The following is a 21,242-nucleotide window of genomic DNA, read 5'->3' as shown; positions in this document are numbered from 1 at the left end:
CAGGCTGAGGCAATCCTCCTTAGCTGTGGACTTAGTTATGAGATTACCATCCCAGAATTAAATCTAAGCATCTACGTTTGATTCCCTCACTCCCCCCACTCCAGGCCGAGCCAGGGATTGAGCCTGGATCTTGGCTCTTACCACATTTACAATGTTTTCCCCCTCAGCTGCATTCTTACCATAATTTGTCTTGGGGCGGGGGTGGAGGGGTGGGGTTTGGCTTATGAGGCGGTTTCTTTCTGGTATGTGGCACTCCAGTGGAAAGGTGGGTGCTGATTTTTATACAGGGCCACAGTGAGCCCAGAACTTCGCCTTGATGGATTTTAGTGTGGGCCTTGTAGAATTCGAAGCGCAAGTATGTGTCTGGCAACACAAACCGGTTCTATAAGAACTGTCATGGAAATGCCCTCCTCTGGCTCATACACAGTCAGGGTTGCTATAGAGGTCACAGCACTTAGCGAGACTCAGGGCGCTGAACTCCTTGTCTTCCCAGGGACCGGAGAAAGAAGGCATATTGGTGCCATTCAGCGACGTACTGAAACGATAAAGCCAGGGAGATGCGCATGCGTCAGACACAAACAAGGCAGCGCCCTCTATCAACAATTTTTACCAAGTATCTGAAAACAGAACTCCAAACCTGTGAGCGGGTCTGTCAGCCACATCCGGGAAATGATAGCCACTTAAATGTATTTTCCTACTTGGGCTTTAGTTAACGCTAGCACAGAATCCTGTCAGTGTCTGCCCTGTGGCCAGCTCCCAACCTCAGTCCAGTTAGAAATAGCATTTCCAAACAGCTGAGACAGAATCAATCCCTTATCAATGATCTAGAGTTGAATTTAATAATAAGAAAAAAAGCTGATAACCTAAGGCCACTTTCCTCTTGAGAAAAGAAAAACTGCTTACATTTCATTGGCATAACTTAATTAGGCAAAGATATTTCTCTTTTAAATTTCTTTGATTTTTATTTTAGTCAAATTGAAATAGAATTACATCACTTCCTCCCTTTCCTCCTCCAGCCTCTCCCAGCTACACTTCCTGAAGCCACGCCCATATTCTCCTCCACTCTCAAGTGAATATCCTCTTCTTCTTCGATTGTTATCACTACATACATATGCATGTATAGGTATATATATGTGTGTGTGTGTGTGAAATATATATGTAGTTAGCTAGTTTTTTCCAATCCTGTCTATGTGTGGGTGTGGGTACTTGCCAGGGAGCAGGTGCCCACGGGTGTGGGTATGTGCATGGGGGCAGGTACCTGCAGAGGACTGAAGCATGAGACCCTTCTGGAGCTGGAGTTGCAGCCGACTGGAAACTACCCAATGTGTGTGCTGGGACTGGGGTCCTCAGCAAGAGCAGCCCACTAACTGCTGAACCACCTCCTCTGGCCCCCAGAAACATTTCTTTCAGGTTCTAGTTGCTCATGACTCTGAGAACGTGGCTTAGAAAATCCACTGAGAACATACACGCCAGGCTAAAATCTATCCAGCTTAGAAATTCCTCTTTAATAATACACAACACTGGCAAGTTGTTTACTTTATTTCTTGATCTGTTACGCAGCTCTCATCTGCATACCCCACAGTGATCAGATCACTCGCAGACATGACCTCCTAAGCAGATTCCAGCTCCGGTTTCTCCCTGAGCGCCAGACTCCAGCTGACTTGTGAGCAACTTCATATGGTGTTCACACAGGAACCTCCAAATGAACGTATCCAGGACTGGAGGAGGCTTGGCTTCCTAAAGTTCTCCCCAATCCCTACAGACCTCTACCAGCACACAACTTTGGCTTTGACAATGTCAAATATTCTAATTTCTCACACCTTCCTTTCATGTATCCCAAACTAATTCCTTTGTCTCAATGGCGGGTCTTTTTCAAATTCTAGACTGCAGTAAATGTAGTAAATGAGATCATCTTTATACTATCTAAACTTGAGGCCATCTTGTAATTTTAAATTTGTCATCTCTTGGTCTTTCTTTTTCTTTTTGTTTTTTGTTTGTTTGTTTGTTTGTTTGGTTGGTTGGTTGGTTTTTTGAGACAGCGTTTTTCTGCATAACAACACTGGCCCTCCTGGAACTCCCTCTGTAGACCAGGCTGGCCTCAAACTCACAGAGATTCACCTGCATCTGCCTCTCCAGTACTGGGATTAAAAGTGTGAGCCACTAAGCCTAATGGTCTATTTCTATCTGAAAGAAAAAAAAAAAAAACTTCGTGTTTTACCAAGTAGGACTTTTGCAAAATCATCACCTAGAAACTATCTAATTTTAGTCACAACAAATACAGTAACTTCTTAAGAGAGGAGCCACACTTCTTTCCCTTCCCCTACACACCACTAATAAACAGAACCTGTCACACACAGTAGGACCACTACTAAAGATAATAAGAGAAAAGAATACAGACGGAGGCCACACTAACTTTCATGTTGTGTCTCATATACTCTGTACAGCTGTACTCAAGACCTCTCATCTCCCCAAATCCAGAAGTTTCCTTCAAGGGAAGAGAAGAGATAGGAGGAGGGAGCAGAAGCTATGGTGTTCGCCTACCTGTGGAAAAGCTCTCTGCAGCACACGTAGGTCTCGTAGGTTCTGTTGGTGAAACTTGTGCTTAGGAATGAGACACAGTCAGCTTCAGCTCCCCTGGGGACATAGAGGATTCCTGAATGAAAGAGATAGAAATTACGTGAAATTAGTAATGGAGGAAGATTTGGCATAGGGCTCCAAAGTTCTTTCTCGTTTGATTGGGAGTTGGTAACATTGTAACTTAGGTATCTGTGGGATGGGTGGTTGGTTAAGCGACTATTCTAAGAGAGATGCTATGATCTCTGCCAGAGACAGCACTTAGGTACCTACCTGCCATGCAGGCACTGATAAAGGAAACACAAGCACCCGTGAAGAGGGCTCTGACCACAATCTTGCACAAGTCACTCTTCCGCTGGGGTATCATCGATGCTATAGGCAACAAAAGAAAGTAATTGGATGTCTTCCCCATACAGCAAGGAGGGGTAGCCCATGGGTCCCCATTCAGAAGAATGTAAGGAAAAAACAACACAGCCCATCAGATGAACAGCGTCCTTATACCAACCACCTAAGGCTGCTAAAGCTGCCGTAAGAGGTGTGTACATATGTTAGTTGTTTATCAACTTATACTTTCCCTGTACCAAGGGTTGTATATCTGACCCTCACCTCAGTGGTTCTGGAATCTACACAAGATATATCTGACTTAAGCATTTGCCAGTTGAGAGCTACACTCTTAAGTCTGGACTGAAATTAGATGGGCCGTTGTGAGCCAGAGGACTAGAGAGGGCAGTATCCGCCTTATCCCGGCCTCCAGAATCACAGCTAGCAGAATCACAGAAGCTGAAGTAACCAGTGTGGACAGGCGTTTAGAAGAAGAGGGAAGATCAACCAAAAGAAAACTGTTTCACCTAATCAGCTAGCAATGAAATAAATTTAATAATTCCACCCGAGAATGTAATTGCCAGAAGTGGTGGTTTTCACACATTCTTTACATATTCTATTTCTTCTAAGACTCATTTCTAACTTGTCTCTCTCGAGTGCTTGGGATTCTGATAGACGCTCCAGACTCTGCCCTCCAGGACCACTCCCTGTCACAACCCAAGGTCAGCAACCTCTCCTCTCCCTACACTCCAGGACTCTCGGCTTTTAGCCCGACAATGTATAATACTCACTTGTTCTGTTTATTTAGGTTTTTTTTGTCTCCTTTCATTTCTTTTTTTTTCATTTTTGATTCCTATACAAATACTGCTTTTGTGAAAAAATAAAACTATTGAGTATCTTAATTTCAGAAAGTACCTTTGGCAGTTGGCAAGATAGAAATATCATTTTAATAACTTCTCCCTTGTAAGGAAAATAAAAATAAACCCTTTTTGTGCCTTAGCAGGGTCAGTCTGACTGCATGAGCTCTGAGTTCCGTGTGGCCTAAGAGACCACTCGCTTTGTGTCAGCTTCTCTATCTCGCCTCGACTTTGCAGGGAACAAAGGTTGGTATCTGTCTGGCCTACTGAGGATCTGGGAGAATTTAACAACTCACTCAGGCCTCCCAGTGTGATTCCTATGGAACTAAGATTGGCGAATCCACAGAGCGAAAATGTTGCAATAATTTCAGCTTTCACCTAGGAGGAAAAAAAAAAAACAAGTAGATAAATTCAGTCTTTCTGTGTCTCACAACCATGGTAGAAGTTTCAGGGCACACCAACTCTTTCTTGTAGTGGTCTAAAGGACCATAAAAGGTGCTCAGAAAACAACGGCCCCCGAATTACAACAGCTGCCGTGACATGGTAATACCACATGACTCGTTGCCCAGCATTGCTGCTATTACACAGAAGGAGAGAATTACCTAGGGACCCAAGCAGGTGTGAAGAAGACAATTCACAACAATTTGACTGTGCACATAGAGGGACTTCAGGACATCCAAACAGTGTGCTCCTTGGACTGTCCCAGTGTAAGGAAGCACCCAGTCGCCGGGCGGTCATGGCGCATGCCTTTAATCCCAGCACTCGGGAGGCAGAGGCAGGCGGATCTCTGTGAGTTCGAGACCAGCCTGGTCTACAAGAGCTAGTTCCAGGACAGGCTCCAAAACCACAGAGAAACCCTGACTCGAAAAACCAAAATAAATAAATAAATAAATAAACAAATAAATAAATAAATAAATAAAAAATAAGGAAGCACCAGTCATCTTCTAGACCAAACTTGGGCCAGAATGCAGAGGAGAAATGACGCAGAGGCTCAGTGCTGAGACTGCTGGTCTTGGGGTTAGGCTGGGACACTGGGAAATACCTGGGGGCCTCCTACGTCTGTGTGGAACGCTGGGATTTCCCTCAGATATGCGTGACCCAAACCTCTCTGTGACTTCTCTGGATGATCACTTACAGAAATCCACTGTTTCTCGCCGTTGATCCACTCTTCCACCCCAGAGAGACGCTTGCTCTTGTATTGAGACAGTTGTTGATAGGCCACAAATTCATTTATGAAGAACTTGACTCCCACTATCTCAGCCACCAGTGGACAGTCTGCCCACTCCACACCCATCATGAAAACCATGGGCCGAAGGACATAGGAACAGATGACCTGAGAGGGAAATGCCCCAGGGGAAGAAGAGCAGACAAAGGTCAGAGGCCAGGAGCCTTGCTGGACACTTAGCCCTGCTCTCCCTACACCTCCCTCTTCTGCTCTGGCTTTCTCTTAGCTTGCGTGCATCAGGGGGAAAAAATGGCCAACACATATAAGGCTTACCTGGAAATTGAGTCCATGTATGTCCACCATTTCGCCCAGCCAGGAAAGAGTTGCATTGATGAAGGCCAACACAGCCAAAAAGGCAATCAGGTTGGCTGCAACGTTAGCAACAAGACCTATGGCGTCTGTGGCTCCATTGCTCGCAGCTTCCAGGATATTCCTCTCTTCCCTGTGGTTATTGGGAATAAAGGATATGCTACCTCAGCTCCTCAGAGAAAAGAAGCGCCATGGCCTCTGAAGTGTGAGAGATGATGCAGTCCCTTAGTGATTCCAAGAGTGGAGCTTACTCTGAAGTGACTAAGATGTTTGAGATGTTATTGCAGGACGGCCTGATGCCAAGGGCATGGAGTGATTGTCTCAGGGGTTAAGGTGGTTAACAGGTGGGAAGGTTAAACCGAAACAACACAGAAATGATTAGCTGATGTCAAGATAGCAAAGGGAGACACAGAATGGCATTCTTCCTTTAGGGAAACTGGACGTCTCTACCACCACGGGACCTCTCTAGGTAGCCCACCTTACCATCTCCCAAATCAAACACTTGCCCTGACTCACCCACGGGGCAGCTTCACTCCCTCCTTGCTCTTGAACTTGGACTCTTCCACTTCTGGATATACCAGTTTGGACAAGGCAAGCGCACAAGGGGCAGCCATCACTGAGGCAGAAATCAAGGAGGATGCATCAATCTGTAAGGCCAGGTAGGGGATTAGCATGACCCGTGAGCTCAACTTGGGTGCACCAGGAGTGATTAAGGGGATTGTGCCTCACCCCAAAGGATATGAAGGCTCCCAGCACGGTGCCTGCTATGGTAGCAAAGCCTCCGGTCATCACTGCATGGATTTCAGAGAGGGTCATGTCTGCAAGGTAGGGACGGATGAGCAGAGGCGCTTCCGTCTGAAACCAAAGAGAAACAGTCACATACCAAGAGCCACATACCCGATATCAAAGAGCTCATCCCAGGCATGGAGTGGACCCATTTGGTGCACAGCCTTCCAGTCAGTGGACCGAAGCTTTGCCCTGAGGCTTCAGAGCAGCCCAACCATCTTCTTGCTGGCTGTGTTTTCACTGTTTCTAGAACACGTGATAAGATACTGTAGACACTGGTATTCGTTTGTTTTGTTTACCATGTCTAAATGCATGCAGTTACTGGGTGAATTATGGCATACAGCGCACTTACTGACCACACACTAGATGACTACAACGCATGCATTAAATGAACTGAAAATAACTTATCTGAGCAATGCCTTATGAAATAATAATATCAGGCCCCCAAGAAAGCTCATCCTGAGAAACTGAGTTCCATATCTAGAATCCACATGGTAGAAAAAGAGAACTGATTGCCACGAGTTGTTCTCTGACCTTTGCATGAGTTCCATGGAACATGAATGCTTACACACACACACACACACACTCACACACACACACACACACACACTGTCATTAAATGAATATAATACATTTTTAAACTAGGAAATTACCTAGCCTCAATCTAGGATGTCATTTATCCTTTACTGAGTGACGGCCAAAGGACCTAGTCACTAAGACCATTAATGCAAAGCTGATTGTAGATAATTAGAGCAAAAATTGAAGGCTATGATAGAAGAATCAGAAGTCCTCTGAAAATGCATCAAAAGCAGATAATCAGTCTAAGGCTTTGGAAGAAAAAGACCTCAATGTTAACTTCTTGCCCATTTGAACAACAATTGTCCCTGATGTTGATATGGTCAGCAGCAGGTATTTAGCCCTGTAATGGCTAATACTGGTTATCAACAATTGATAGACTTTCAGGAGACGAGACTCTAGGAACGCCTTGAGGATTACCTTGATTGGGTCATCCTGGGAGAAATTGTTTTAATGGAGTTAACCGACGTGGGAAGTACTAACAGTGGATAGTACCATTCCCTAGGTTTCTGGATGGCATGAACAAGAAGGCTATCTGAGCACAACATCAGTCTCTGCTTCCCGACTGGATGCAACGTAATCAGCTGCCTCGAGTTCCGGTCACCAAGCTCTTCCCAACAAGGTCTGCCCTCTCAAACCGTCAGGTAGAAATAAGTCATTTCTCTCAATAGGCTGGGTTTTTTTTCCCAGGATATGTTATCACAGCAATAGGGAAGGACACCTATTCCACACTAACACCACTTTTATTTCATGTTGTGAGATATTTGTACACTGTGTGAAGAATTATTTGCCGAGATTCATTTAATAAAGAGCTGACCAGTCAATAGCTAGGCAGGAGGTATAAGGCGGAACTTCCAGGCAGAGAGAGAGGAAGAAAGAAGAATCTAGGTGCGAGAGAGACACAAGGAGACACAGAAGAAGCAGGATGTGTGGTGCATGACAAAATATATATTAATAAAAATGGGTTAATTTAAGTGACAAGAGCCAGGTGGTGGTGCACACCTTTAATCCCAGCACTCTAGTGACAGAGAAAGTAGGTGAGTTCAAGGCCACCATAATCTACAAGAGCTAGTCCCAGGACAGCTGAGGCTGTTACACAGAGAAACCCTAGCTCAAAAAAACAAAAATAGATAAACAAACAAAACAAAACAAACAAAAAAAGAACTAGTTAAAAGCAAGCCTAAGCTAAGGCCGCGCTTTCATAATTAATAATAAGTCTCTGTGTTGTTATTTGGGGCTGATAGTGCAGAGAAAGACTTATTAAAATTCCACACAGATGGATGCACTAAGAAAGTCCTGTGGAAAAGAGCCCTAATTGTCCTGATCAAGACAAGCCATTGCCTCCTCAGAGACCTCTGAAACAGCGATCACAGGGAGTTACACCAAGAAACCAGAAAGCAGCTCAAATATCCTTCATTGCTCCCGAAGTCCCGGGATAAGTTATGGATGAAGCTTTTCACTTATATTCCTGTGTAAGCAGCTGGACCAGTGACTCAGCACCTTCTAGGTAGTGTGTTCAGACTATGTATTAGACATCAGGGCTGAAAGTACTGAACTACGTTCTCCTTGACCCTCTGAGGTTTCTTCCATAGGGGACCAAATGCTTCACAATCTTCATTTCTTGGACTTAGTGTGTCTTTCAAGCTGTGTGGTGACATGTGCTTATACTCCTAGCACCCGGGAGGCGGAGGCAGGGGGATCAGGAATTTAAGGCCATCCTCAACTACACAGTGACTATGAGGTCAGCCTGGGCTACTTTGAGATTCTGTTTCAGAAAAAAAGAAAGGAAGGAGGCGGGGAGTGGAGAAGGGAAAAGCCTCTTTTTTTCTGAATTTGTTTTCTGCCAAGTTCTCAGTTCTCGAGAGGAAAGAAAAACAGAAGGCCCCAAGGTACTCACCATTCCCACAAAGATGTTTCCTGCCACAGCCAGGGTCTCGGCAGCGGTGGTGCCCATGGTGACTTGCAGAAACCAGGCAATCTAGAAGAATCCAGACTCCTAAATCATCCATCTACAGTAGGAGGAATCTTGGCTAATGTCCAGCAGAGCCCCGCCCCCTACTCCATTCCCTCATAAGGAATCCGGGAGCTAGAAAAATAGTGTGGCGGAATGACAGAACAAGTTACAAACATATTAACTAGAACTCGGGCCCTGGGACTTCTAGGTCATGCACATCACACCCAGGAGGTAAGTGCGGTCCAGACCAGTTTTTCACCATGTTCTGCCCTAGCCTATCCCAAGCTGGGTAATCATTTGACATCAGGATGCTTAAGCCGGGGGGGGGGGGGCCCTTTTCACATCAGTTCTGACTCCATGTCCCATGTAGGAACACTTCTCCCAAAGAAAGTCAGCATCACTCATTCCCCTGACTGGTCCAAGCTGACGTTCCTTTCATGGACTTACCTTCTGAACCACCCATTGCACGAGGCCCAGGTAGTAAAGAATAGACATCACGCATCCGAAGAAAATAATGATTGGCAAAGACTGCAAAGAGAATGGTGGTAGCGGATGAGAGATTATACAACATGTGCTATGCGTGTCACAAGCAAGCTCTTCTATGCCTCTAAATTAAGCTCTGGGCATTCCCAGGGCATCTGATACAAGGTGGCTTAGAAATAAACTCAAACTGTACTGCAAACCTGTAAGCCTATCTATCAGTATGAAACCATAGCATATCCCATTTCCTGAACTTCTCCCTAACCTGCCTTTCAATCAACATGATCCCTGGTGCGGCTCATGGGAAAAGAGTGGACTCCCCCTCTTTACCCCCATCCTTTAACTGGCATTTGCATTCCTGCACACAAAATAGGTGGCATTACCTGAAAAGCAAAAACGTTTTGGACCAGGGCATCACCGAAAACAAAACTGGAGCCTTCCACAGTATAAGCCAGGAAAATCTGAAGAGGGGAAAATAAGAGAGTTAGGACAGGCAGGACACAGAGAACGCTGTGATCTGCCTCAGGTGTGACCCCCCGTGGGCAGGGCATGTCCTAAGAGTTGGTCATGAAATGACAGACTCAGCAAGTCTTCACTTGTATCCTCACCTGAACCCCATCACGCTCTCTCTTTACCCAACCAGATTCCCCAACACCGCCATGAAGACAGAGCCCAGCAGCCTCATGCTCCCCTCAAATCTACATTCTCTGGGTTCCAGAGGCATCAAACTTTGACATTCAATTCCCTGTACCTGGATCTGATCTCCCAGCCACTGAAATGCATTAAATCCTGGTTCAGTTCTGATGACCAAAATCCCAAAGATGAACTGAAGGCCCAGGCCCCAAAACACAGTCCTCCAGCATACCTGGGATGAGGAAGAAAATAGGCCAGCATGAGTTCCAAACCTTTACTTGTCCATTGCCTGGTTCAATTGTGTCCTGTGAGTGGGGCTAGGTGAGGGTGTTAACAGTCAGTCTGGGGTAACACGGCTGTGCTGGCTAGCTTTATGTCAACCTGGCACAAACTAAAGTCATCCAAGGGGAAAGAACCTCAACTGTGAAACTGCCTCCACAAGACTGGGCTGTAGGAAGTCTGTAGGGCATTTTCTTAAGCAACAATTGATGCGGAAGAGCACAGCCCGTTGTGGGTAGTGCCATTACTGGGCAGGTGGTTCTAGGTTCTGTAAGAAAGCAAACGGAGCAAGCCTTGGGAAGCAAGCCAGTAAGAAGCACCCCTCCATGGCCTCTGCATCAGCTCCTGCGTCCAGGTTCCTGCCTTGTGTGAGCTCCTGTCCTGACTTCTTTCAATGATGAACAATGATGTGGAAGAGTAAGTCAAATAAACCCTTTCCTCCCCAAGCTGCTTTTGGTCATGGTGTTTCATCACAGAAATAGTATCCCAAGACAATGGCATAGGGAACAGGGAGAAAAAATAGGGTGACATTGTGCAAAGAGACAGTGTGCCCATACAGGTTTTTAAAATAAATTACACGATATTTATGACACATGTATATAATAACTTCCACAAATGTCATTATTGCACAGTGCCACCTCATTCCCTGTCATATTTTCTTTTCTTTCTTTCCTTCTTTATATTTTCTTTTATTTTTCTCTAGTGCTGGCTAGATCCATACATACCACAATAACAATCGACAAGCCTAGAGTCTCTGAAAGCGTCCCAACTTCTCTTAGGAATGAGACTGTCAGAGGAAAATTCCAGGAGTTGTTACTTGGTTCTAGGTCTTCATCATGACTACCTGACACATCCCTTTTGTCATTTCTACCAGCCCTTGTTGTTGCTATGCCCACCCAACGACCCCCAACTCACCGCACTGTGGTGTTTGGAGCAGACAAAGAGGATGAGGATGAACATACAGATTCCTGCAAAGGAGATCAGCTGCTCGGGCCTTTGAGCCGTGTCGAGAGCCAGCCACAGGATAAGGCCGACCACAGAGGCTCCTATGAACATCCTGAAGGCAGAATGCCAGAGCTATGTCACCAACTCAGTGAATGAGCAAACAAGAACCCTCTGACGGACAGGAAGCTTGGTCTGAGGGTCAGTGAGATAACTCAACAGCTTACTCTTGATTAGACAGAGACGGACCTTGAGAATCATCTGGTAGTTCCCTAGCTTCGGCTCGCTCCTAATTTCTGGAAGTAAATGTCTAATCTCATTAGACTGATCACATGACTTCTCTTTTCTCATATAGCCATATCAATAAAATTCAATATAAAGGTTCATCCCTGAAGATGCTTCCAACAACTAATCAAAACACTGAAAACAGAAAGAGAATACACTGGGCCCGTATGATAGCTACTCAATTTTTAACCACTCCAAGGGTGAGAATTAAATAAGCCATGTATGGATGTATGATCTTTACATGCACCAAACATATTTCAGTAATAGACTGAAGGCTTGGGTTGTAGCTTAGTAGAACATTTGCCTAGAATGTGCAAGACTCTGGATCCGATCCCCAGCCGACCACAATAAATAAGGGTCCAGTCATGGTAGTGCAAGCCTTAAGGAATAGAGGCAGGAGGATTAAGGTTTTAAGATTGGGATTGGAGAACTGGCTCAGCAGCCAAGAATAATTGCTCTTGCAGAGGACTCAGGTTCGATTCCCACACCCACATGGTGGCTCACCAACCATTTGTAACCCCAGTCCCAAGGGATCATCTGATGCCCTCCTCTGAACATGGTGGTCGCCAGGCACAGATGTGATACATATGTATGTATTCAGGCAAAACACTCATACACATAAAGTAAAACTGCAAGAGATTAAAGTCCTCCTCAGCCACACAGTTAGTGTAGAGCCAACCTGGCTTACATTACCTCTCCTTCCTCAAAGACAAACACAGAAACAAACAAAGCAACAGACAAATTTCCCCAAACCTAAATGAAGAGAATTAGAAAGGAGATCACAGATGAAAATAAACAAAAAGAAGCACATGACCCACTGAGACACCTCCAGCACAGTGCAGCAAAGAACCACAGAACTGGACAGAAATTTGCGGCTCTTTTCTACACGCCTCCCTCAAAGTGAATAAAGTTGGCTTCCAAAAGCTTATTTAATGAATAAACCCATGTTGGCTTCTCCTCCCACACGCTGTCAAATAAATCAGTGATACAAAATTTCAATGGTTATCTGTTCTTTCTCCAAATTATCACCGTTGAACACCATCTTCTGTGCATTCACTGGAGAGGGAAAAGAGAAACTTTCTGGACAGTCTGGCCTATGGTTAACACACATGGGCATGGCATAGACAGATTGGCTATAGCTACTTCAGTACCCAGTTCAGTTATGCTGATGATCAAGTTTGCGCCTAGATGCCAAGACAATGGTTCTCAACCTGGGAGTCATGACCTCTTTGGGATCATATATCAGATATTTACATCACAACTCTTAACAGTAGCAAGATTACAGTTACGAAGTAACAAGAAAAATAATTTCACAGTTGGGGGTCACCACAGCATGAGGAGCTGTATTAAAGGGTCACAGTGTTAGGAAGGTTGAGAACCACTGAGCTAGGAGGTTGCAAACTACAAAAGCCGGTAGGGGGGCTTAAGAGATGGCTTGAAAGATGGCTTAGTGGTTAAGAGCATTGCCTGATCTTCCAAAGGTTCTGAGTTCAATTCCCAGCAACCATCTGGTGGCTCACAACCATCTGTAATGAGGTCTGGTGCCTTCTTTTGGCCTGTAGACATACACACAGGCAGAATAGTGTATACATAATAAATAAATAAATATTTCTTTTTAAAAAAGCAGGTAGGGGGATCTGGAGGACTAGAAGGGAGGAGGATGGAGCATAGGCAAGAGAGAAGCAACTTGGATGGTAGCTTAGCTAAGTGCTTAGACCCCTGCTCTGACCCCTCCATTAAAGACAAGTGCAGGCTTTCTCCCTTTGTCACAGGCCCCTGGGATTCCAGACTGAAACTCCTCCCTGATGTGGATGGAGTCCCATCTGTGCCAACAATACTGGCCCAAGGCTGTAAGAAACTGGGCTTTGCGGCTCTAAGGCCCGTGGCTCTGTGGTCTCTATGTTTGTCTTCGTGTGGATAAGAGCCTGGAGCCCTCTCAGGAACTGTCAAAATGTTAAAATGTTCAATGAGGTGGCGATGATGCTCAGTTGGTAGAAGACTTGCCTAGGATGCACAAGGCCCTGGGTTCAATCCCCAGCCCTCCATAAACTGAGTGTGTTAGTGCATGCCTGTAATCCTAGAGTTCAAGAGGTAGAGGCAGGAGGATCGGAAGTTCAAAGTCATCCTTGGTTACATAGAGAGTTCTGAGACCAGCTTGGACTAGAGACTTTGTCCCACAAAAAGAAAAAAAAGAGAGAAAGAAAGGAAGAGAGGGGAAAGGAGGCAACGAGAGGGCTCCCATCTCACCGATGAGTTCATCATCGATACATTCACAAATAAAAGGACTTCTCGAAGGGGTGGAAGCTGTAGGAGGTGGGGCCCAACTGAAGGAAATTGGTCACTGGGGACATGTCCTCATAGGCTACACCTTGTCCCAGGTGCCTTGCCCTCCTGATCTCTTGCCTCCTGGCCTCCACGGTGTGAGCAGCTTTGGCTTCACCGGTTCCTTCCCACCGTGACATTCTGCCCCGTCACCAGCCAACATGGATGGGGCTAGGAGAGCATAGGCTAAGCCTCTGAAACTGGGAGCCGGAAGCGTCTCTCCTGCACATTGTTCCTAGGTGTTCCGTGAACAGCAACGAAAGGTGATTGACACACTTACCACTTCACCCAAAGCCTCAGGCGGCTGTTTTTCAAGGGCTTCAGACAGCTCATTAGTTTTTTACCGAAGCTTTTCTTCAGAAAGTGGCAAGCCAGGATGAAGATGACGAGACAGGTAAGGACGAATAATGCCAGTGCCCTCTGGAAGTTCAGGATGCAAGCCGCCAGGAAGTAGGCAGCATATGCTACAGAGAGAAAGTGAAGAGAGAACCAGCAAGGCTGAGCTTCCACGGAGCCCCACACCGAGCCTCTCTGCTCCCGGCGAAGACTCGCTGCCTTCTATTGTGCCTGCTGTCCTCACTCTCTCCCTTAGATTTGGCCAACAGCCACTGTTAGACTCTTTGGAAACCAGACATCTCTTGGGTTTTTATCCCCCAGCTATGTTGAAATGTCAAATGATGAACCTTTTCTCTTGAGCAAAGCCATGTAAAGGAGGCTGCCTCTAGGAGGAAGAGCTACATGGCACTTTTCTAGGGGCTCCCAGATTCACCCCCAAGGATAATTTTTGCTCTCATTATCCCAGCTGCTTCTAATCAAAGCCCTACATGTTACTGACAACATACTATAAACAAGGTTTTCTGACTTTCAAAAATAATGTATAGCGCTAATTTTAATTATAAGCCAGTAAATAAGTTATGAATAACAGGCATCTTTCATAAAGATTACAGACTTGTGCCCTGATTCAAACCTAAGCACTAAAAAAAAGAGAATATATATCTATATAGATATAGATATATAGATATATATCATATGTAATCTTGACACAAGTTAATGGTTCTAGAAATGTTTGTGGTTCTCCCGTCCATGAAGTCTCATGATCTCACCTAAACACAAGAGACCGAGCAGGATCTTCTTGAATAACGCAGCGTGTCTTTTAAAGAAATGTCTCGCCTTGGTGAAAGGCTGCAGCTTCCTCCTGATGAGAAACCAAGTTAAAACTTGAGAATTACTTCCTCCTGTTTGTGAGGTTCTCAGACCTTGGATAGACCAAGGCAGAGTTAAGAGCTCGGCTGGCGGGTGTTCAATAGTGTTCCAACCAGGCCCCAAAGGCCACCTCAAAACTGTGTCTGTACATAGATCAGAATGGCCCTGCTCAGCCTAGAATAGCTACATCTTCGGTAATTTTCTACCACAGAAGTGAACACTAATCATGTGTTTTCCCTAGGGACAGGTGTTGCTCAGCTTTCATATTCAGCCTGTCCTACTTAGAAGCCATTCTACCATAGTACCCCAAAACCATACAAAGCCTTTGTAGTTGTGTGTACATTGGCAGATAGGAGAGAAAACAAACCAGCTTCAAGAGTCTCTACTTCGGCAGGTCTGAGAGAAGATGCCCAGCAGGAGCTATTCAAGATTGCTTTGTATAGTTTTCCATGTGTGTGGGCTCAAAGAACTCTGCAAACCCTAACTGGGTTCCTCTAAGATCCCCCCCCCCCCAGGTTGTTCTTGCAACCTGAAAGCCGGAGAAGCTGAGTAAATTTCCCAAGGTCACAGAGGTCGTAAGGAGTAGCTCTCGAATCTCAGTAGCCTGGCTTCTGAATCTAAAGATTGCACTTTCCCTGACCCCAGGGTCACCTGCCTTTGCCATTCCTAAGGGTCCTTAGCACATTGCAGCCATGTGAGCAAAAAGATTCCACTTTCAACAAAGAAAAGGAGCCCAGCTCGAAGTGTCCTGTGCATCTATGGTGTTAAGGTGTGGTGCTCAGGCAGGGATGGAACCAGCCACTACCTAAAAGGTCCGGGGTCTTGGTGCACACAGTTCTGGGTTCCTTTGCTATTGTTGCCTCTCCCATCTAACGTGAGATTGAAACTGTCATGCTCATTGTCCCTATATCCTTCCTTCTTCATTTCTGCCTCTATCCTCTTACCTTCTGCAGGGAGTCCAAACCCGGTTTAACTGAACAGGGTGTACATTCTCAGATACATCTCAGGTACCGGGAAGTCAAAGAGGGAGGCAAACTATCCTCATCAACCCTGACTTGTCTAAGCCTATCTCCTCGGGAGGATGTTGGGGTCTCAAGACCTCTGCCACTATCCATTAGTGGAGAAAGCGGTGGGCAGGAAGTTTGTTTACAATGTCAGTACCCGAAGGCGCCGATACCTTAGGAACATCATTCGCAAGGCACATCAAGCAATGCCCTTAATTTTAACCCTAGACTTCCATGAGCACCACGTCTTTAGTTTGCTCCTCCAGGTCCTCACACCCTGCTAGGGGCCTGGAAGTTCAGTCTGTGAGGACTACATCACTGGACAACAAACCCTTTGGCTTATCTAGTGGGGTTCTGCCCATGGGACCTCATAGGCTATCTAGGTAGAGAATGGCTGAGGTCCACACATAAGCAGGGAGGGATTTTGATCTGACTATCCTACCAGGTTCTCTTGCACCATATCCCTCTGGTCTAGGAACAGACTGTGTTCACTGTTTCAAACCTTAGGTCTCGTACTCTCTCCTTTCCCGTGGTTCTGCTCCACTTCATACCATTTTCAAATGTCCGTGTTCTTTTTGTTTATTCGTTCTTATGTGTATATTTGTGGAGGTGGGGGTTGCGCACGCAGAGGCCAGAAGAGCTGGAGTCACAGAGAGTTGTGAGCCATCGGATGTGGGTGCTAGGAACTGAGCTTGGGTTCTCCTAAAGAGCAGCACATGCTCTTACCCTCTGCGTCATCTCTCCAGCCACTCTTTTGGTTTTGTTTTCCTTAATTTTCTCCTGTCAGGATTGGGTTTTGTTATGGTATTTTCAGATATATGTGTCATTATGCTTTATTTGCACATAACAGCCTCTTAATGGGTAAACTCTCTCTGGTTATTCTAGTTTAAATATGCCACCTGGTTTCCTAGTACACAGGGTGAAGATGGCTCAAGACCATGCCCAATTAAATAGCAGTTAAGCAAAGGCACTGTAAAATAGGATGGTCCATGTACTGGTCTAAGAGCAAACAGAAATCACAGGCTTAGGGCTTCTGCCCTCACCTCTTCACCATTTCTTGGGGGTCATTTCAGTGCCTGCTCCAGAAATTGCTTAAAAACCCTTGTGAAGCCCATGAACAATGGGATCCTAGAACACCAGGTTAGGACTTAGCCTCTGGTACTAAAAAGAAAACAAAGGAGCCGGTAGGTGGTGGCGCACGCCTTAAATCCCAGTACTCAGCAAGCAGAGGCAGGCGGATCTCTGTGGGTTTGAACCTAGCCTGGTTTACAGAGTGAGTTCCTGGACAGCCAGGGCGACATGGACAAACTCTGCCTCAGAAAAGAAACAAATAGATGAACAAACCAAACAGTGAGGATGGACTATGAAGGAGAAATGCTCCAGAGCAAACAAGAAAAGGTTTCTTTCAGCCTCTTAAACTCATCGAGCAGTTCACGGAAGCATGTGTCTGTGCACTCTGAAGCTCGCCTGGCCCAGCATCTCGGTAACAGCACCAAGCTCTTTACACAATGGTCCAGTTTGAGTCTTAATGTCAGTGCTATGACTAGAAACTGAACTGAGATGTTTAACCACGGGCGAGTGGACATGGATGCTCTGCCTCTGCCTCCAAGTGTCTGTTACGGGAGACTTTCCAGGCATTGACTAAAGACAACCTCCTCACATGCTTACTGCCCGCATCCCCGAGTGATGCGTGGAAAAGAAACAGGTGAGCACGATCAGAAGCAGTAGCTAAACATGGCTTTAGTGATCACCAGATCCAGCGGCAAAGACACACATGAATTTTCTTAGTTACCTACTTGCGAGATATAGAAACTCTCCCAGCTGAGAGAGAAGGAGCCTCGGTAACTCCTAGAACCTGAAACTCTTCGTTTAGCCACTAGTGTGGGAAGCTTGAGTGAGCCTTCAGAGAATCCAGCTCCAGTGACAGAAGACAGTGTGGCCCTGCCTGAGTCTTTGCTAGTCTGGCATGAAGGAAATGGAGGAGTTAACTCAGCATCAGTTGATGGTGTGAACAAAGAGTGAGGCTCGCCTAGCACAGGGGACCAGAGTCTTTCAAAGGTCAAAGTTCTATTTTACACCCAATTAAATATCAGTTGGATAAAGCTACTACAAAGCAAGAGGGGGCGTACTCTAAGAAATCAGTTCTAGGCAGAAGACTTTGTCCCTGTCTTCCTAACCACAAAGCCATCATGGGAAGAACCACTTTCCCACTTTTCCACAGTCCAAGTTCTGCACACAACTGGTTCTGAGCTCATGAGCTGCATGCTGTAGCCGCACAGGAAACTGAGTCTCCAAAACAAACAGACCTTAATTAGCCATGTGGGAAGCCAAGTAGGGATTGGAAAGTCTGGGGAAAAACCTGTCAGGAAAAGGCAGCATGAGGCCAGCCTGAGCGACAGAGTAAGAATGTCCTGATACAGACAGACAGACTGACTGACTGGTAAGAAGAATGTGTACAGTGGGTTTTCCAACCTATCCTCAACTTCTTCCTCCCAGAACTCTCCTCTGTCCAAGTTGGAGGTAGCATTTGTTCTGCTAGGCAGTGGAGTCTTCCCAGGGAAGCTGTTCTAGCTCATGACTATGCCCCATGTCAACTTCAGGCGGGGCCCCTGGGTGTATTTCTTCTGCAAGAAAGATTATAGGCGCTATGTGGATAATTAAGGAACAAGAGGGTGACTTACATTTACAACTGCTCTTTTCCCTCAGCCTCCTGTGGGCTGGGACTCTATGCAGGCTGTTAAATGCATAAAGTGAAATCTCTTGCTGGTACAATGGTGCATGTCTGTCAACCCATTCATCAGAGGCTAAGGCAGGAGGGTGAGTTTTGGTCTTACTGAGTGTGAGAATAATCTGGGCAATGTAGTAAGATCCTCTTTCTGAAAATAATTATACTTTTCTCTTTGAGCACAGTTTAGACATGGATGTTATAAATATATTTTCTTACCTACCAAGTGGGATGGGCAGTTGGAGTACTTTTTGGTGAAGGACAAAGCAGTAAACATTTTGGCTTGTAGACTTTATATTTATGTTTTAATAAAGTGTGACTGTAGACTGAGACCCCGAGCTCCTGTCTCCTTCCGCCTTATATTCCTCTCTAGTGCTGGGATTAAAGGTGTGCACCACCACTACCTGGCCTCTGTGGCTAACTAGTGTGGCTGTTGGAATTAAAGGTGTGTGCCACCACTGCCTGGCCTGTATGGCTGACTAGTGTGGCTAACTTCACGCTCTGATCTTCAGGCAAGCTTTATTTATTAAAACATAAATAAAATATCACTACATTTTTCTTAGAACATGTCCATGCCCATCTGTTTATTGTTACCTGTGGCTTCTTTCTCACTAAAGTGGTAGAGTTGAGTAAATACAACAGAGACTATGAAGTCTACAAACTAAAGTGGATCTTACTATATTGCCTAGACTATTCTCACACTCAGGAGGCTGAGGGAAGAGAGCACTAGCTGCTCTTCCAGAGGACACAGATTTGGATCCTAATATCCACAGGTACAGGGAATTTAGTGCCCTCCTCTGGCTGCCTTGGGCATTGCACACATGTGATGGGCATACATACTGGCAGACAAAACACTTATAAACGTAAAATAAAAATGAATTGTTTAGACGTAGAAAAGCAGCTGGGTGTGGGGGCATACACCTTTAAGTCCAGTACTCTGGGGGCAGAGGCAGGAGGATCTCTGAGTTTGAGGCCAGCCTGGTCTACATAGTGAGTTCCAGGACAGCCAGGGCTGTTACACAGAAAACCCTATCTCAAAATACCAAAAAAGTAGAAAAACAGAATACATTAAAATATAAAATATGTGTAAATTGATATGGATATTGTATATAAAAATTTGTAGAACATAGCTGCCGTCTGAGCAATTTTACCCAAACTTCCCTTTGACTTTAGCTCTGACAGCAGGTCCATGTTCAGAGTCAAACATCCTTCGCCACCCCTCCCTCCTCAGCGCCCGAGCGTACAGCACCTCAGACTGTGGTTTCACACATTGGGCTTTTCCCCTACCACCCACATCTCCATCTTCTTCAGCCGCCATCGAAAGGGCCTTTTGTCTCTGCTCCTGTAACTTTCTTTCTCCTGCCCCTAAATCTGAGCATTCCAGAAAAGTTTTTCGGTCATGGTAGAGATGGGCTTTTTGTTTTGTTTTGGACAAGATCCCTCTATGCAGCCTTAGCAGGTCTAGAACTTTGGTCAGAAACTCACAGAAATCAGTCTACCTCTGCCTCCCAAGTACTGGGATTAAAAGCATGCACCACAAGTCCTGGCCTCAGAGAGATTTATTTTGCTCTGTTTTAATTGATATGAGTAAGTTTGTTCCTAAGTCTCAATGCTCTAATTTAGACAAAAGAGTTAAAATTAGTACTTTCCTGTTATGAAAATTAAACTAATTACACAAAATTATGCATAATAATACTCAATAAATGTTAGCCACTGTTACTGTTATCATTGCTGTTGTCGCTATTTTTTTTTTAAGTCACCTAGGCTGACACTGATGGGCTCGTCACTGTCGTGAACTGACGCTTCAGTTAGTTCTACAGAATACAAACACATACGTGTGGGACCGTGCAGTGATCCTGGTCTTGTCTGTGAGTTAGGCAGTCTGAGAATGAAGGGCTCCCATCTGCTCCGCTGCTCACTTCCCCTCCCCACCCCCCCAGGTCCTTGGTGGCTAACTACACCGGACTCTGGAACATCCTTACCCCGGGCCATCCTTCCGGCTATGTTCCTCTGTCTCTTCAGTCTTTCTGCTTTGCTCAGGATTCCCTCTTTCCTATAAACACAGGTAAAGGTGAGGTCAGCTGTGCAGCCCCGTCGGAGAGGCAACAGACCAAGAAAGCCGCTAATGTGAATTACCGCAGCCCACAATGTGAATTACCATGAGTTCCAGCCCTGGGTTCTCGATGCCGTTCTCCGCTGTGGCCTGGGAAACAGATCCTCGTCCCCCTGCTTTCTCCATCTCCTGCTAGCCTCAGCTGGAAAACAAACTCAGGGCTAATTTCTGGCAGATTTTTTTTTGTTGTTGTTCTGTCTAGATGGGGCGAGGGAGAATTTTTAAGGCCAGATCCTCTCAGAAAACACAAGACTAAAATTCTTTTAAAAAGTCAGCTGCTTCCATTAAGAATAAGGACTGGAAAGATTAGGGGCAGACTAATACAATAAATAACGAAAGGTAGAATTTGATTACTTGTTATAAATGGTTATGGAAGAAGGGGCAAGAAGACAGAAGAGCAATTAAGGACAGGAAGAACTGGAATGCATTGGTGAGCCTCCCGGGGTCCCAGGACCTGGGTTGAAATATAACCCATTTAGTTACTCAATTCAAGATCCATTTAGTAATGCTCTTTATCTTTTTCCTGGAGCAGACCCCACTGAGCTAGGAAAGAGAAGGAAAATGACAGCTGAAGAAGCCCCATGGGCCAAGGATTTCTGGGAAAAGAAAAGAGATAAGCAGACTACATGCGGTAGGGTTCTCTCAGGAACAGAA

General features: G+C 45.5%; 1 protein-coding gene across 2 annotated transcripts; it reads right to left on the bottom strand.

Moving 5' to 3' along the window:
* Nucleotides 1-235: 235 nt before the first annotated feature.
* Nucleotides 236-20,714, bottom strand: Slc28a2 (solute carrier family 28 member 2). Of its 2 annotated transcripts, XM_005364377.2 has the most exons (19): nt 20,634-20,714; nt 20,458-20,528; nt 19,070-19,075; nt 16,827-16,841; nt 14,647-14,738; nt 13,824-14,007; nt 10,910-11,051; nt 9,834-9,947; nt 9,466-9,543; nt 9,050-9,130; nt 8,546-8,626; nt 6,016-6,141; nt 5,803-5,933; nt 5,251-5,419; nt 4,888-5,085; nt 4,049-4,130; nt 2,848-2,946; nt 2,542-2,653; nt 236-535 (listed from the first exon to the last, which is right to left on the bottom strand). In XM_005364377.2, exons 1-19 carry the CDS (start codon nt 20,712-20,714, stop codon nt 418-420), a joined length of 1,980 nt encoding a protein of 659 aa, XP_005364434.1. In that variant the 3' UTR covers nt 236-417. The 2 variants fall into 2 exon arrangements, with proteins under 2 accessions (XP_005364434.1, XP_005364433.1); XM_005364376.2 differs by lacking the exons at nt 16,827-16,841; nt 19,070-19,075 and having other exon boundaries at nt 14,647-14,771.
* Nucleotides 20,715-21,242: the final 528 nt, after the last annotated feature.

The sequence above is a fragment of the Microtus ochrogaster genome (assembly GCF_000317375.1).
Source record: "Microtus ochrogaster isolate Prairie Vole_2 chromosome 14 unlocalized genomic scaffold, MicOch1.0 chr14_random_1, whole genome shotgun sequence".
NCBI lineage: Eukaryota > Metazoa > Chordata > Mammalia > Rodentia > Cricetidae > Microtus > Microtus ochrogaster.
Note: the sequence above shows the minus strand (reverse complement) of the source record. Positions and strands in the feature narration are given on the sequence as shown.

Coding starts and splice junctions, on each gene's coding strand:
- Slc28a2 (XM_005364376.2), bottom strand. CDS start 20,714: ATGGAGAAAGCAGGGGGACGAGGATCTGTTTCCCAGGCCACAGCGGAG. Junction 9,131..9,465: donor AAAACGTTTTTGCTTTTCAG/GTAATGCCACCT, acceptor TTCTCTTTGCAG/TCTTTGCCAATCATTATTTT. Junction 536..2,541: donor TGCAGAGAGCTTTTCCACAG/GTAGGCGAACAC, acceptor TTATCGTTTCAG/TACGTCGCTGAATGGCACCA.